This window comes from Gilbertella persicaria (assembly GCF_025201335.1).
Source record: "Gilbertella persicaria strain CBS 190.32 chromosome Unknown B0P05scaffold_23, whole genome shotgun sequence".
Taxonomy (NCBI): domain Eukaryota; kingdom Fungi; phylum Mucoromycota; class Mucoromycetes; order Mucorales; family Choanephoraceae; genus Gilbertella; species Gilbertella persicaria.
In genome coordinates, this window is record NW_026251984.1 from 97,813 (window position 1) to 113,689 (window position 15,877).

A 15,877-nucleotide genomic window follows, 5' to 3' on the forward strand; every position below is an offset into this window, starting at 1 on the left:
CCTTTGGCACACATTTTGAGTGTCTATGCTTGTTGGCAGCTTCATTTTTGTCTTGTAGCGTCAATAAGAAGCTCCAAGTAGCTGTCAGCTCGATAATCTTTGTGAGTAGTATCCTTTGGATCAGAGTGATTTTCGGCCATTTAAAGCATTTATATGAGCATAAACAGGCTCTATGCTACCTTTATATGTCTATAAAAAAACAGGATTTGTATGGATTGTTATCATTTATGTTGTTGAAGCATTTCTCGTCCTGGAGACTTTGTTAAGCAAGTAATCAAAGCGATATTGAATTATTTCTTTGAATAGAATATACTATGGAGAGCACACTTGATCCGCCTAGATCAAAGAAAGAGAATGTTTGCTTATAGAAAAATGTTAAAGTGTTAATGAATGAATTTGGCTCATAGTTTTACGGCTCGTTTTTTTCTCTCTCTCTCGTACATCGGCGTACATTTACTGCTTATTTTTTTTGTATTCCATTTTGTGTATAAGCAACAGCTATTAGCTCCTAAGTAGATTGGCCTTGTTTTTATTTCATATTCTCAAAAAAGAAAAAAAAAACCTCTTTGACATTTCTTTATGCTCCAAAAAAAGACGTAATGATATTTCTGAATCATAACAGTTTGATCAGTTTACAACAACCAAGAAGCAAATGTATAAAAACAGCAGTTGGTCATTATTTCTTAGGGGACCTTGTGGACTAATCAAGATGATATGAATGATTGTGGATTCTTGATCTACAAATAAGCAAGCACTGTCTATCTCGTCTTCTTTGCGAATGTATTTATGCCTTTTTGTAGTCAATTGATCATTTTGCATAAAAAGTCTGTTTTTATATAAAGCTCTGTCTACTTAATTTACAGTGTCTATTGGTTTACACAAAATAATCTTATAGCAAAAGCATGAGTCTCTAGTCTAAGAATGTACTCAATCCAAATGAAAAAAGTAGCTCATGAAATGCGATTGATGCCCCCAAAAAAAATACTCTTTTGTCTCATGTATTGTAGCATTTGGATGTATTCGCAACTGTTTTTCACTGTTTCTGACTGTATGTTATTATTATTCTTGCTATTATTATCAGAAAAAGTGATCACAAAAAAATAAGAAATGTAACACTTGTTATGATACAAGACATAAATCGTGGACTAGTGCTAGCTTGATTCTTTCAAAAATGAATTTTATAGTCTTTTATCTCTAAGTACGCCGGTAACGTATGGTGATGTCTTGAATTTATAGCAACTATTGATTATGTTGATTGAGATTTATTGAAAATGTTTACAAGACAACTATTTCTAGTATGCTGTGAACTGTGAAGAGGTTTATTAACTTGTTGCATTAAGAGACTTGGTTCAGTGAAGTAACAATAGTAGTTTTGTGGTATTAGTTATGCTTTTGATATCAAATATCAGTTGATATACAGTAGACAGTAGACAGTAGACAGTAGACAGTAAGCAGTAAGCAGTAAAGAGAGCAAATTCGTATATAGCGCAAGCAACTTTGTGGTAGAATTCAGAGGATAAGCCTTATTGCTAAAGCTTAGTTCTGTTGGCTCTTTCCTCACAACAAACCTATCAGTGTTGACAAAGGGAAGCACAGGTAATGTTTGTGAACCCTTCTACCAATAATCCCTACAGGTCTACTATGTATCCTTCAAGACAATGCATAGTGCGTTTCCCTCTTTCGGTACTTTGCCTATCAGGAGTAGACGTTCGCGGAAGTTGGCCAACAACAGATACCCTTGTTTTACGCGATTCAATAAGCGACATCAGTCTTCCTTCTACCAGCCAGTTACTCACAGAGATAAAATCAGAGAGAAGGTTCTTGTCAATAAGGACGTTCTTTTTTTTTTTTTTCTTTTTTGCTTGTGTGTTCTTGTAGAGTACCCAGAAGACAGATAGACAAAAGAGAATCAGATGAATCAAGTATTGAAATGTATGCCAAATAGTCTCAGCCTTTTGATTTGTAAAGAAGAGACACCATAGTATTGCTTGACTTGAAGAGAGGTGGAGACCGAGACTAACAATATTAGCTACATAAATTTAATGCTACATAATACCTTTTTTTTGTTTTGCATTTAAGTCTTGAGAATGAAAAATAAGATGAAAGAAAGACCAAAAAAAAGATTTTTTCTGAACTCGCTTTTTATCATTTGCACTTGCTTTGTTCCCATGCTTTAGAGATGAGATCTTTTTGTTTATATTGGCTTCATTATGATGGCAGAAACAACTTTGTTGATTTGTGTAACTTTCAAAGATCAATTTGCTCACAAGTATGTAAAAACTATACAAGTCTATATGCTTATTGACAATGTATTATGGCACACAGACAAGATAGAATCTATCATTTATCACTATCTGAAAATATCGTTCTAAAGAGAACATAACGGATACTTTGTTCTTACTTGTATCACAAAGTAAATCGTTTGTTTACATTATGTTGATTACTAAACTGATAGTCGAAAGTAACGCCTAGGACCAGTCTATGATCTGTTTACATCAATGAATACGAGCTTTGTTACAAAAGAAAGTTTTTAGGGAAAAGCTACTAATTGTCACACGGGTTCGATATGATTTTTCCATGCAATAAGCGCATGGATTTATGGTAATACTTTTCAAGCTCATGCTAAACGTAAAAGAGAGACGAAAAGAGATATTTAATCATCAAAAATCAATAATAATCAATTATGATTTGTGTGAGAAATAAGCCTCCTTTTTGTGCTCTTTTCATTGTTGGCGTTATTTTTATCTTCACATGAAAGAAAAAGCGGAGAATGATTATAGTTTAAATCCTCTGTCCCAGAATGAATTCTGTATCAATTGATATCATAGACGAGTTTTATTATTATTATTATTATCAAACATAAAGAGAGAAACATTTAGTTCAATCATAGATGATCAGCTCATGTTATAGAAGAGAAAGGAGAGAAAAAGGATATTTTTACGTTTAAAAAACTGAAAAGTGCAGTGTCAATTGCATTGTTTATGCAAACAAACAGCTTTTGTTGTAGTATAGAATCAGATGCTCTTTCTTTCCTCTCACATAAACTGATACTTATAGAAAGAAAAAAAAGGAGATGAGTGTGAAAAAAGAAAAAGCGGATGGCATATAAGATTATAAAACACTTTTTTTTTTGGCTTTCAACTGCTCCTTCATAATCTTAGTTGAGTTGCTAGCTTGTTATATTGTTCTCTTGTTTCTTTGGTGGTGGCTCTGTATTGTTGTGTTCTGATGCCGTGTTCTAACTTGATGCTTTTGAGGTAAGTTTTCCCTTTATGTATATAAGTGTATGCACTGGATCCTGTGTGCTTGTTACAATTAAAGACTACGCTTTTTTGTCAGATGTTATGGCATTTCGATGAGGAATTGTATAGATGTTGTCGCCAGTTAGCAATGACAATGACTGTTCGTTTTTGTAACGGGAGTGTCTCTGGAGATCTGACAAAACTGTCAAATTGCAGAAGTTTGATAGGGTATAGAAGTGCAATTCGATTGCCTTCACACAGCTGTTCCTGCGAATAACTTCTAAATGAAGTGAAATCAAAGATCGGCACTATTTATTTTTTAGAATGAATACAACGGTACTCTCTTTTTTAATAAATATCGTATTTAATATTAACAATATGCAGAACGCAATAACGAGAAACTGCTGTAAATATATGCATATGCTAGGATAGATGAGTTGAATAAATATTATAACTAAAACTCAAACTCTGGTGGTTAGATATGCCTAAATGGACTACATAATCTCATGATAAAAGACATCCACAGACAGTGATGCTTAAAGATACCCTCTTTGACCTCAGAAGTATTTGTACTATTGTGAATCTTACTCGTGCACATTTTGTGCATCAAATAATGTAAGAAGAGGTACCATTTTACTAGCGATATCACTGAAAAGGCCGTTTTTCTACAATTACAGTGTGCACAATTTGTAAATTGATTTCAAACTGCACTTAAATTCAGCTGAGCAAAGCTGCTGATGAAGATGTATATTTTGAGTATCAATGTTCGTTTATTTCTCTCAAAAGATGTATTTCCGAATAACAAGAGTAACAACAAACGAAAGCAACCCAGCAATCAAAGCATCTAGCCACAAAGGAGGAGCAATAGTTGTACTGGTTCCCATGTCGTTCCATGGCTATTGGTTCAGGTACGATTTGGGCTCCTTGTACTTGAACATATTGAATGGACGAACTGTTCCAACTTAATCCAAATTATCAGTAAACTATGCATGGGCTACTCTTTGGAGCATGAGTGTTAATTTTATGAGGATTAAAAGAGCAATGTAACAAGCATACCTGTTATTCGAAATCTTAGAAATTCTTGTTCTAAAACACTTATTGATGTGTTTGGTTGAAAAAATCGACTTAGATGAGCTTGTACTAGTTCTACAATAAGTTTATTATAAATATGATGATGGTAGACAATGGGCAGGCAATAGATGGCCAAACAGGTAAAGAATAGACCCATAAAAAACATTTGGTCTGCAGTATATATGCCTGTCCTTTTTGTTTGTTCCTATACTCACAGTCGACCTCTAAAGCTGAAATTCTCAAACCATTTTAGGCGGTACCGGTAGAGTTAATTTGATAGCCAAATAGTGCCTCATATGGCTCCTTGCACCAATCTGTTCTTATCTCGAGCCCAACGATCGATGCCTCCTGTCCTGATCTCTCCATAGATAAACTAATTTGTTCATACTTTTTTTTCATTGCGCTGCTACGCGATGACTCTTATTAAAGCTTCCAACCACCTCTATGCTTCTGAAGTCATGTTTTATATTATCATATTAATTAAGCTTTTGTAGGAGGTTTCCTACACTTAGTGTGGGCCATTGCATTATAAAAAGCGCTTCGTTCTCTAAATTTTCTATCGACATAGTTCGATTTAAGTCCTGCGTGAGCCATTCAATTAAGTGGTCAAAGAGCTATCAAATTGAACTATGCTGATAGATTTTAATTTGAGTTGTATATTAAACATAGATCACCTACTATATACAGTATACATACTTTTCATGCCGATAAATAGTATTTGAGCTTTGATTTCTCAATCAATACTGATCTAAATTTATTTATATTGACAGAAACTTCTAAAACGAGGTCGTCAAATACAGTGTTATCAGTATTTATGCTTTTGACTGGAGCAAAAGATTTGCTATTTGGGGAAAATAAATCATTTCGACATCTCAAAAGCTATGGGTTTAATCTTTGAAATGACAATCGTACATTGTAAGTTTGATGCAAAAATCGCATGCCATCATAAGGTATAATGTGCTTCATTTTTAATAGCCCAGACAGGTCTTTTAATAAAACATGCGATGAACGCCCTACTTGTCAGTTCTATAAACAGAAAAGCGTCCCCTTTTGCTTATTTTCTTTCTCTTTTGCTATGTGCTCATCCTGTGTGTTTCTATTGAGTAATTCGTTATTCTTTGCCCTTGAAGATAAGGGAAGTTTACTTGTCATATAAATCAATGCGGAATGTATTTCGTAATAGAGGACTTTGAATTGTAATCATTCCCAGTTCCTTTTTTTCTTTCCATGAGAAGATCATCCTGAAACAATAACAAACTTTCTTATTCATATGAAAATGTCAATAACCAAAAGAGCAAAGAAGAGTTTAGCTGTTAAAAAAGAAAGAAAGAAAAAGAAAGAAAGCTATTTTACACACAAACTGAAAGTACTGATTACTGGTGCCTAAAGATGAACTAACTATTGTCTTTTTGTTCCTTCTTTTTTTTACCTTGAGCACAAAAAGTATTTCCGTTGATCCGTGCACTATGCATACGTTTACCACATTTTAAATCCGTAGGACATTGGCTTACTTTTCCCTGAAAATAGACCCTGAAAAATTCGTCGCTTTTTCTTTTGTTTACTACAAAACTCATATACTGTATTGTATATTGCCTATGTCTGATCTTGGCCTAGCCTTGGTAGCGATGCGTAGTAGAACAATTGTCTTTTGCTGGAGATTTGTGAGTGTGATGGTTTGGTTATTGCACAAGTTGACCTTGATATACTGAATGACCACGTCAATATCCCATGTTTTCAATTAATGGTCTGCTGGTACAGGTATTGGTTGATTTCGTTTGGAGCTGAAAAAACCTTGGATTGATGGTCGGTAAGCAATAAGTTCTTTGTTAGGATGGATGCTAAATTGCATTTATTCTGCTATTTTCTGAGTACCTATAGATGATGGTGATAACTTGGCAAGTATCTGTCTTCCACTTCTTAAGTTTAACAATAAGTTCCTTGTTGATTTGATATTACTTGTTCCAGTTGTCGTTCTTGTATTTGGCGACCTATCTTTTAAGTCTAATAAACTCTTCTTTGAACTCATATTTGTCGTGCTATCCGAATATTCTGATATTTACAATGGCAATTTTGAACCATGTCTTTCTTCATCTTTCCTGGTTTGCTCTTCGATTTGCAGTCTTTTGAAAAGTGCAAGCGCGTCTGCTGCAGTGAGCAATCTTTCTGGCTCATTATTGTTGATATCACTCGTAATTTATTCTGCGATGCGCGGCTTTGAAAGATATAAGGAAGAAAGGGGGTTTCAGGAACAATCAAAAATTGAATGCTACTTTCCAAAAAAAAAAAAAAAAAAAAAAAAAAAAAAGGGGACAAAAGGTTGATATCTGCTGAGAGAACCTACCATTTCATACTCTATTTTTCTACACATATCTTTCTACTCAAATTTGAGTTCCTTATTATTCAACTCTAAATTCTGACAGTTACTTGTGTCACAGAATACTTACTTTGAGTCCCAATTATTACTTTATATCACATCAGACTTTAGCACATATTGCTCATTTTACATTTAGTCAGCATAGCTTAATATGATCGTATCACTTTTACAGTGATTCATGAATTTATTATATTTGGGCTGTTATAATTGCACTTTTGCAAGTCCAACATGACCACTTAGAATAGATACAAATACTAGAACAATTCAATTTAAATAAAGACATCCATAATTTCATCTTAAACTTACAATCGTACTTTACTTGTATTATCTTTTACTTTAAACTAGACTGTTATTATATCATTCGTCTAACTGGGTACTTTGATCTTGCATTACATTTGATTATTGTACGTTATATTATATTGTATCTTTGTATCTCTTTTATTTATACAAATTACATAGTCGGACGACTTAAAATCTGGTGCTCATTACATATAACTTGCTGTCTATTGCTCTGTTATATTTACTGTTCTATATTTCTACAAGTTACTGAAATCTCTATCTTTGTCCTGTGGCACTAACAAGCACATCAAAGAACTTGAAAATCAGAGCAAGATACAAACTAGCCCAAGAGCTGTTCAAATGATCCTTGGTCCCTTCTCGACGATTGATAGTAAAGCAAAAGTCAAATTAGGCTTCATAACGGGGCTATCCAAATGCAACTCAAGGGGAAGCGTAATTAAGAATTATTCTTTGGAAAAACAAAAGAAGAACATCAAATCAGATGATATGTCGCTAACATCAGTCACCACAGCTCTCGAAATTAAGTAACTTCCTCATTCCAAATGAAACAGTGAAAGCACCTACCACTGAAAAAAAAAAAAAAAAACTATACTATATCTAAAAGATCTGAAGTTGGGAACTACTTTAGTGGACCTGGATGTTTCGTTTTCTCTGTAAAATGAAAGACCAATTAATTTAATTGGACTTTCATTTTCAGAGTAAATGCGGAACATCCAATCTTTTGCAAACATAGAATCAAAGCAAAAGACGTCTTTTTTTTCTTCTTTTTTCATAGAACTTGTCAGGCTTTTAATTTGATAGATTTGTTCATCACTTTTAACACCTTTATATTTTTCTTATAGATTCTATCTATCCATATATGCAACTTTATACCTGTTAGAAGCTCAATCTGCTTACCAATGCATGCATAACCTAAGTTTCTTGCTATCATTTGGTGTACAACAAGCAACTTTATAATGCATCTAATAAGAAAATAACACAAAGGCCATTTGTTCATGCATTCTTAATGGCAATCTCTTAAAGTGGCCAATCTCTTAAAGTGCCAAGGCAACAGATTGATTGGCTAAGCCACCTGACTTCGAATATGGTATTTTTATTTCCAGAAAAAATTTTTTCTTTTTCAAACCCTTGTCTTTTATTTTTACATTGTTGTCAAAATAAAGACCATATTGCTCAGGGTAACCAAACTCTTGTCTAGCTAACCTATGGAACTAAAAGAGTGCTACCTTCCAGCCGTGTAGCTGTATCTGTTCAGTGTTTTGCTTTTTTGGCGCTGTTTGGATATGACGTTGTACTAAACCTGTGTAACCAAAAGCTGGGACAATAGCGATTGTTTATACACGTACGTACTAATTGGCTGCAGAGATCAGGTTTTTGGGTTTACTGATTCTCAATACATAGATACTTGTACTCGGGGTACTTGTATACACAAAGGGAAAAAAGAATGCTATGTCGCCTAGTAGCATTCATGCATACAAAGACAGAAGACTAGCCATCTTTTGTCTCAAGATTGGGTTTAGCGTTGCCTGATATTCTGTTCAAGAGAGTGTTAGCTCTTGTTCAGAAAAGAATGCATTTGTTCAAGTCTGGTCAGCTTGTTCAAACTACTGCAAATACTTGTACTTCGGGGTACTTGTACATACAAAGGGAAAAAAAGAATGCGCAGTAGCATTCATACATACAAAGATAGAAGACGAGCTATCTTCAAACTACTGCAAATACTTGTACTTCGGGGTACTTGTATACACAAAGGGAAAAAAAGAATGCGCAGTAGCATTCATGCATACAAAGACAGAAGAGCCATCTTTTGTCTCAAATTGGGTTTACCGTTGCCTGATACTCTGTTCAAGAGAGTGGTTAGCTCTTGTTCAGAAAAAGAGATGCATTTGTTCAAGTCTGGTCAGCTTGTTCAAACTACTGCAAATACTTGTACTTTGGGGTACTTGTGCCGTTGTATTGTGTATATCACTTTGTTCTTAATTGAATGATAGTGATATCCAGTTCTACTTGGAAGACTAGGGTCCGCTTGGATTAAGTTCCGGTGGTCTGTTGTTCCTGTTATTTAACGGAATGCGTCCTTGACTTGTTACAAAGGGAAAAAAAGAATGCGCAGCAGCATTCATACATACAAAGACAGAAGACGAGCCATCTTCAAACTACTGCAAATACTTGTACTTCGGGGTACTTGTATACACAAAGGGAAAAAGAAGGCATGGTGTCACTTTCTAGGCTGAAACTGGTCTTTCTCTATCGACAAGGCTTTCTCTCAGGTGTCTCCAAGGTTACTCAGCAAGTCTCAAGGTCAATCAAGAATGGCTCTCATGGCTCAGTGGATATCTAGTAAGTATCTTCCAATGGTATTAAAAGTATAATACACTAAAGTCCTTTTGTTTAGGTGTTTGCAAGGCTGGTCATCAAGGTCTGTTACTGGTCCAAGACTGACTCTCTCCCTGGTTCTACCCTGTTATGGTTAGCAAGCTCAAGATCCCTAGTATACTCTACTTATGGTGGTGTCTAAGGCGTCTCCAAGGTTGGTCATCATGGTGTGTTACTGGTGCAAGACTGTCTCCCTTTAATTCTGGTTCTTTCAAGTGTTTCAAGGTATCCATTGAAGGACTCAACAGATCTTCGCAATGCCGTCTGCTTTCTTCAGCCTTGTCTGTTTGAGAGTCTGATCAGCTCTTATTGAAGCAAGAAGAGGGTTTGGTTAGGCTTGATCATCCTAATCAAATCCACAGTACACTGGTGTTTCTCTGTGGTTATGCTCTCCTTCCATAGATAAGTTTCAAATGAGAATGCATACCCTACTTACGATTTTTTTTCTCATAGGTATCCATCAAGGTACACTGGCTGTGTTTCTTTAGGCTAGCGAGCTTCAAGTTCTCAAGGTTTGTTCCACTCAAGCTGGTTTCTTAGGTGGCTGAAAGGTCATCCATCAAGACAAACAGTAGGTTCAAGACTCTCTCCTACACTCTCTGCATGGCTGTGCTTCTTTTGGTCGGTTAGTTTCAAGATGACAAAGGTTGTTCTACTCAAGTTGGCTTTTCTAGGTTTCTACAAGGTGATCAAGCAAGGCGTACTGCTGATTCAAGACTTTCCCTCTACGGTTGTGCTCTACTTTGGTCAGTGAGTTCCAAAGCAACAAGGTTTGCACTACTCACCGTATTCTGTAGGTATCTGCAAGGCTATCTATCCATGTTTACTGCTGGCTCTCGATCGTCTCTTCTTGGTTGCGCTTGGTTATGCTTGGCTGTGCTTGGTTGTGGTCAGCAAGTTCCACGATCACAAGGTTGTTCTACTCAAGTGGTTCCCTAGGCGCCTTCAAGGCTATCCATCAAGACATACCGATACCTCAAAACTGTCTCTCTTTGATAATGCTCTATCTTAGTCCGTAAGTTTCTAGATGGCGAAGGTTTACTCTACTTACATTGGCTTTCTAGGTATCTGCAAGGTCTTTTGTACAAGTATCACTGGACTTTCAAGACTGGTTTTCCTAGCTCTGGTTCTCTTTGGCCTTCCAAGGTGTTTGTTCAAGGCTTCAACAGGTCTTCATGGTGTGCGTTTCCTTCTTTGAGTCTTCTTGTTTCTGTTTAAGGGTCTGATCAGCTCTTATTGAAGCAAGAAGAGGGTTTGGTTAGGCTTGATCATCCTAATCAAATCCACAGTACACTGGTGTTTCTCTGTGGTTATGCTCTCCTTCCATAGATAAGTTTCAAATGAGAATGCATACCCTACTTACGATTTTTTTCTCATAGGTATCTACAAGGCTATCCATCAAGGTACACTGGCTGTGTTTCTTTAGGCTAGCGAGCTTCAAGTTCTCAAGGTTTGTTCCACTCAAGCTGGTTTCTTAGGTGGCTGAAAGGTCATCCATCAAGACAAACAGTAGGTTCAAGACTCTCTCCTACACTCTCTGCATGGCTGTGCTTCTTTTGGTCGGTTAGTTTCAAGATGACAAAGGTTGTTCTACTCAAGTTGGCTTTTCTAGGTTTCTACAAGGTGATCAAGCAAGGCGTACTGCTGATTCAAGACTTTCCCTCTACGGTTGTGCTCTACTTTGGTCAGTGAGTTCCAAAGCAACAAGGTTTGCACTACTCACCGTATTCTGTAGGTATCTGCAAGGCTATCTATCCATGTTTACTGCTGGCTCTCGATCGTCTCTTCTTGGTTGCGCTTGGTTATGCTTGGCTGTGCTTGGTTGTGGTCAGCAAGTTCCACGATCACAAGGTTTGTTCTACTCAAGTTGGTTCCCTAGGCGCCTTCAAGGCTATCCATCAAGACATACCGATACCTCAAAACTGTCTCTCTTTGATAATGCTCTATCTTAGTCCGTAAGTTTCTAGATGGCGAAGGTTTACTCTACTTACATTGGCTTTCTAGGTATCTGCAAGGTCTTTTGTACAAGTATCACTGGACTTTCAAGACTGGTTTTCCTAGCTCTGGTTCTCTTTGGCCTTCCAAGGTGTTTGTTCAAGGCTTCAACAGGTCTTCATGGTGTGCGTTTCCTTCTTTGAGTCTTCTTGTTTCTGTTTAAGGGTCTGATCAGCTCTTATTGAAGCAAGAAGAGGTTTGGTTAGGCTTGATCATCCTAATCAAATCCACAGTACACTGGTGTTTCTCTGTGGTTATGCTCTCCTTCCATAGATAAGTTTCAAATGAGAATGCATACCCTACTTACGATTTTTTTCTCATAGGTATCTACAAGGCTATCCATCAAGGTACACTGGCTGTGTTTCTTTAGGCTAGCGAGCTTCAAGTTCTCAAGGTTTGTTCCACTCAAGCTGGTTTCTTAGGTGGCTGAAAGGTCATCCATCAAGACAAACAGTAGGTTCAAGACTCTCTCCTACACTCTCTGCATGGCTGTGCTTCTTTTGGTCGGTTAGTTTCAAGATGACAAAGGTTGTTCTACTCAAGTTGGCTTTTCTAGGTTTCTACAAGGTGATCAAGCAAGGCGTACTGCTGATTCAAGACTTTCCCTCTACGGTTGTGCTCTACTTTGGTCAGTGAGTTCCAAAGCAACAAGTTTGCACTACTCACCGTATTCTGTAGGTATCTGCAAGGCTATCTATCCATGTTTACTGCTGGCTCTCGATCGTCTCTTCTTGGTTGCGCTTGGTTATGCTTGGCTGTGCTTGGTTGTGGTCAGCAAGTTCCACGATCACAAGGTTTGTTCTACTCAAGTTGGTTCCCTAGGCGCCTTCAAGGCTATCCATCAAGACATACCGATACCTCAAAACTGTCTCTCTTTGATAATGCTCTATCTTAGTCCGTAAGTTTCTAGATGGCGAAGGTTTACTCTACTTACATTGGCTTTCTAGGTATCTGCAAGGTCTTTTGTACAAGTATCACTGGACTTTCAAGACTGGTTTTCCTAGCTCTGGTTCTCTTTGGCCTTCCAAGGTGTTTGTTCAAGGCTTCAACAGGTCTTCATGGTGTGCGTTTCCTTCTTTGAGTCTTCTTGTTTCTGTTTAAGGGTCTGATCAGACCCTTAACAGAAACAAGAAGAGGATTTAGTTAGGTTTGATCACCCTGATTAGATCCACAATATGTTTGTGCTGTGTTTTTTTTTACTAGTGTCTCCCCTCTCCTTCTAACTTGTACTTTTCTTTTTTGTTGTCTTTGTGTTGTATTTACAGATAGATTAGGTGCTTTTCTCCGTTTATGCTGTTCGTTTAGTTCATGTTTTCTCGTTTCCAAAGAAGCTATAAAAAGCCCTCTCTTGTGTATACTCTACAAGCATTGAGGTGTTGATTAGCCAAAGCTTTAGGTTTTTTTTCTTTTTGTCTTACTGTCATGCTCAATGTTGATCTTAGGTATTCCTCAAGCTTAGTGTTTGTTTCTCTTGTTTTTCTTTTCTTTTTTTGGACTGAAGAAGGTTTTGTCTGGTGTCTTTAATGTAAGTAATAGTTGTCTTTTTCTTGTTTTACAGTCAGTGCTTGTGGTTGACTAGATCTTGTGCTTGCGCGTTGTCTATTCATCTTTAGTTATTGGCAAAAACAGTCTTAAATAAAATTAATGGATTAAATCCACTCACGTCTGCTGAGATTGAATAAGCTAAAAAAAAACCCCCATTTGAAGGCCTTGATAAAATAGCGCTAGCAATAAAAGTGATAATTATTCATCATACTTTCTATCCATCTTATTTATCAAATGGCAAACAACAACTGATTAAATATAAGCTTTTCTTAGGTTAGAAAGCAGTAAAAGATTTCTTTTTATTGGTTTGTTTTGTTTGTGTTATGCAATTGAACAGTGATACGCATCGTATTGTCTATCTCTTTAAAACGCGTAATGCCCTCTTGAAGATTAACTTTTCTTTGCTCATATTTGAATACAACAAGGAAATAAATTGTTATCTATGTATACCTCTTTAAAGAACAAAAAGTAGAGGTCTAAACAATGATATCAGTATGATTATGTCCTCTTTCCTCCTTTTCTTCTTCTTTTTTTTTTTTCTCTTCTACTCTCTTGGCCTCGTATGCAAATTACTAGCCTCTTCTCATCCATCAAGGAGGTAAGATAATTATTCTAAAAGACACGTTTACTGACTCTCTTATAGGGAACCACTTGTTTCCGTACAGTGATGTTCCAAATGCCCTCTTCTTGTCGGCGATGGCATCCATTCGGCCCTGAACTACGCAGAGCCAGTTTGAGCCGGTTCATTCGGCTCTGAACTACGCAGAGCCGCGTGGGCTATGAAAATCAGCACATTGGAGGGTAGCATGATGGCTTTGGTCTTTTGGTAAGTTATATGCTTGAAAGCTTTTTTTTTAATCATCATTCTAGTTACTTGTTTCCTGGTTCATCAAGGCTCTCTTTCTATGGCTTTACTCTTCTGGTTCTATTTCTGGCTCTATTTTGTATTTGGTGAATCTTTTTCAAACCTCTTCTTCAAAATAATTGCCTCTTCCTAATAAATGAAATTACTTACACATCATTAAAAAAAAATAAACAAGTCATTTTTCCTTCTTTTCTTATCATATATAATCATGATAAATCATTAATGTGCTTATGCTTCTGTATTATTCAAAACTGCTATGTTTAAATTGAATTCGGGTAAAAGCTAGCATGTCTATGAAATAAACAGGTTTTCAATATGAGACAGACCTAGGTGTGCTTCTTTTTTTTTTTTATCAAAAGAAAAGACGAAAAAGACTACACAGTGCGTTTTTTAATCCTTCTTTACTTTCATCTGCTCCTTTTCTTTCTTAGAGCCATTTGTTATGAAGTTCTTTAACCAATTCACATTAAAAGTAAGCCTTAGCTTTGTGTGATTTAACATGCGAATAGTGAGTCAAAGGATATCAGTAGAACAAGCATCAACATAAATATATATATATATATATATATGCATAAGCGTTCTCCAAAGGACTTGGGTAAAGTAAGTAAAAACTATAGACCGCGATATATCTACTACTAATGATGACAATACTACTGCAAAAGAGAAAAACAAAGTACATCCAATCTTTTGAACAAACATAGAATCAAAGCAAAAGACGTCTTTTTTCTTTTTTTTTTCTTTTTTCATAAACTTGTCAGGCTTTTAATTTGATAGATTTGTTAATGATTTAAACAGTGACGCAGTCTATTAGTTTGCTGCAGACAAGGACCAGTTTTTATTTTGATGGGATGATTATGTGTATGTGTATTAGAGTCTTAGTTCATTAAAGCGATGATGGTAGTTTTGTGGTATAGTTTAAGTTGTCAAGTAGTAAAGAGCAAGCATTGCGCAGTGGGTAGCAGGCTTTTTGTAGTAGACAGTAGGCAGCAGATCTTTATATAGTACTAGCCGTATCATATTGGTAACCTTGTAGTAGAATTCAGGGGATAAGCCTTATTGCTAAAGCTTAGTTCTGTTGGCTCTTTCCTCACAACAAACCTATCAGTGTTGACAAAGAGAAGCACAGGTAATGTTTGTGAACCCTTCTACCAATAATCCCTACAGGTCTACTATGTATCCTTCAAGACAATGCTGATGCGCGTTTCCCTCTTTTGGTACTTTGCCTATCAGGAGTAGACGTTCGCAGAAGTTGGCCAACAACAGATACCCTTGTTTATGCGATTCAACAAGCGACATCAGTCTTCTTTTTACCAGCCAGTTACCGATGAAGATAGGAGCAGAGAGAGGGTTCTTGTCAATACGCCAGTTTTTCTTATTTACTTGTTTTTGTTGTGTAAGAGAAAGCAAATAAATAGAAAAAGTCTCAATAAATTGTGCATTGAATAGTTTGAGTCGTTAGATTTGTAGAGGAGAGACGCCCTAGTATTGTTCGATTTGAAGAGAGATGAACAGAGAGACTAAAAGTATCAGTTACATGAACTCAATGTTGTATGTATTTCCATGTGAATACACCAAACGGAAAAATTATTCGCGCATTTCTGAAAAGAAAATTTAGCGTAGTATTTGAAAAAAAAAATAGCATGCTTGTGTATGCGCAAAATGCGTGAGTTTATTAAATAGGTCTGCGTTGAAGGCAATCTTCAAATTTGGCAGCAGAGTATCTACAGAAGCCTTTAAGATTACTGTACAAAATTCTATTACAAGCATCTGCAATTCTCGAAGTCAATGTCTCCTCTTCCAAAAGCTGTTCCCTCTTGAGTTTGCTTTTGCAAACCGACCAGAATTGCTCAATGGGATTAAGCTCAGGCGAGTAAGGGGGGAGGTACACGCACTTATAGCCTCGGCCCTCAATGAGATTCTGAATATCTTGATGCTTATGAATAGGAGCATTGTCCATGATCAAATAATGGCCACGGAATTCCTCATGACGATCCATGACATCCAAAACACTACTGATGAAATTGAAGTAATGTCCAGTAACTGTACCATTGTTACTGGCCACGTTTGCATTCGAACCTCCTGCTGCTTTTCTTTTCTTTGATGAGGGTA

General features: G+C 36.5%; 5 protein-coding genes across 5 annotated transcripts; all 5 read left to right on the plus strand.

The window, feature by feature from the left end:
* Positions 1 to 1,445: 1,445 nt before the first annotated feature.
* On the plus strand, positions 1,446 to 2,080 carry B0P05DRAFT_544239 (uncharacterized protein; the record flags this gene model as incomplete). The annotated part of the gene is made up of 1 exon (XM_051578521.1): positions 1,446 to 2,080. A coding segment is annotated over exon 1 (236 nt), but the record flags the coding sequence as incomplete, so codon positions are not given.
* A 7,920-nt stretch (positions 2,081 to 10,000) lies between these two features.
* B0P05DRAFT_587732 (uncharacterized protein) lies at positions 10,001 to 10,581 on the plus strand (the record flags this gene model as incomplete). The annotated part of the gene is made up of 4 exons (XM_051582612.1): positions 10,001 to 10,113; positions 10,161 to 10,252; positions 10,303 to 10,378; positions 10,428 to 10,581. The coding sequence occupies 4 exons, from the start codon at positions 10,001 to 10,003 to the stop codon at positions 10,579 to 10,581; spliced, it is 435 nt and encodes a 144-aa protein (XP_051434168.1).
* A 357-nt stretch (positions 10,582 to 10,938) lies between these two features.
* On the plus strand, positions 10,939 to 11,521 carry B0P05DRAFT_587733 (uncharacterized protein; the record flags this gene model as incomplete). The annotated part of the gene is made up of 4 exons (XM_051582613.1): positions 10,939 to 11,051; positions 11,099 to 11,214; positions 11,243 to 11,318; positions 11,368 to 11,521. 4 exons carry the CDS (start codon positions 10,939 to 10,941, stop codon positions 11,519 to 11,521), a joined length of 459 nt encoding a protein of 152 aa, XP_051434169.1.
* Positions 11,522 to 11,532: 11 nt separating this feature from the next.
* Positions 11,533 to 12,471, plus strand: B0P05DRAFT_637975 (uncharacterized protein). The gene is made up of 4 exons (XM_051583672.1): positions 11,533 to 11,990; positions 12,037 to 12,152; positions 12,181 to 12,256; positions 12,306 to 12,471. The coding sequence occupies exons 1-4, from the start codon at positions 11,878 to 11,880 to the stop codon at positions 12,457 to 12,459; spliced, it is 459 nt and encodes a 152-aa protein (XP_051434170.1). The 5' UTR covers positions 11,533 to 11,877; the 3' UTR covers positions 12,460 to 12,471.
* A 994-nt stretch (positions 12,472 to 13,465) lies between these two features.
* On the plus strand, positions 13,466 to 13,925 carry B0P05DRAFT_637976 (uncharacterized protein; the record flags this gene model as incomplete). The annotated part of the gene is made up of 4 exons (XM_051583673.1): positions 13,466 to 13,501; positions 13,547 to 13,729; positions 13,774 to 13,819; positions 13,862 to 13,925. Coding segments are annotated over exons 2-4 (156 nt in total), but the record flags the coding sequence as incomplete, so codon positions are not given.
* Positions 13,926 to 15,877: the final 1,952 nt, after the last annotated feature.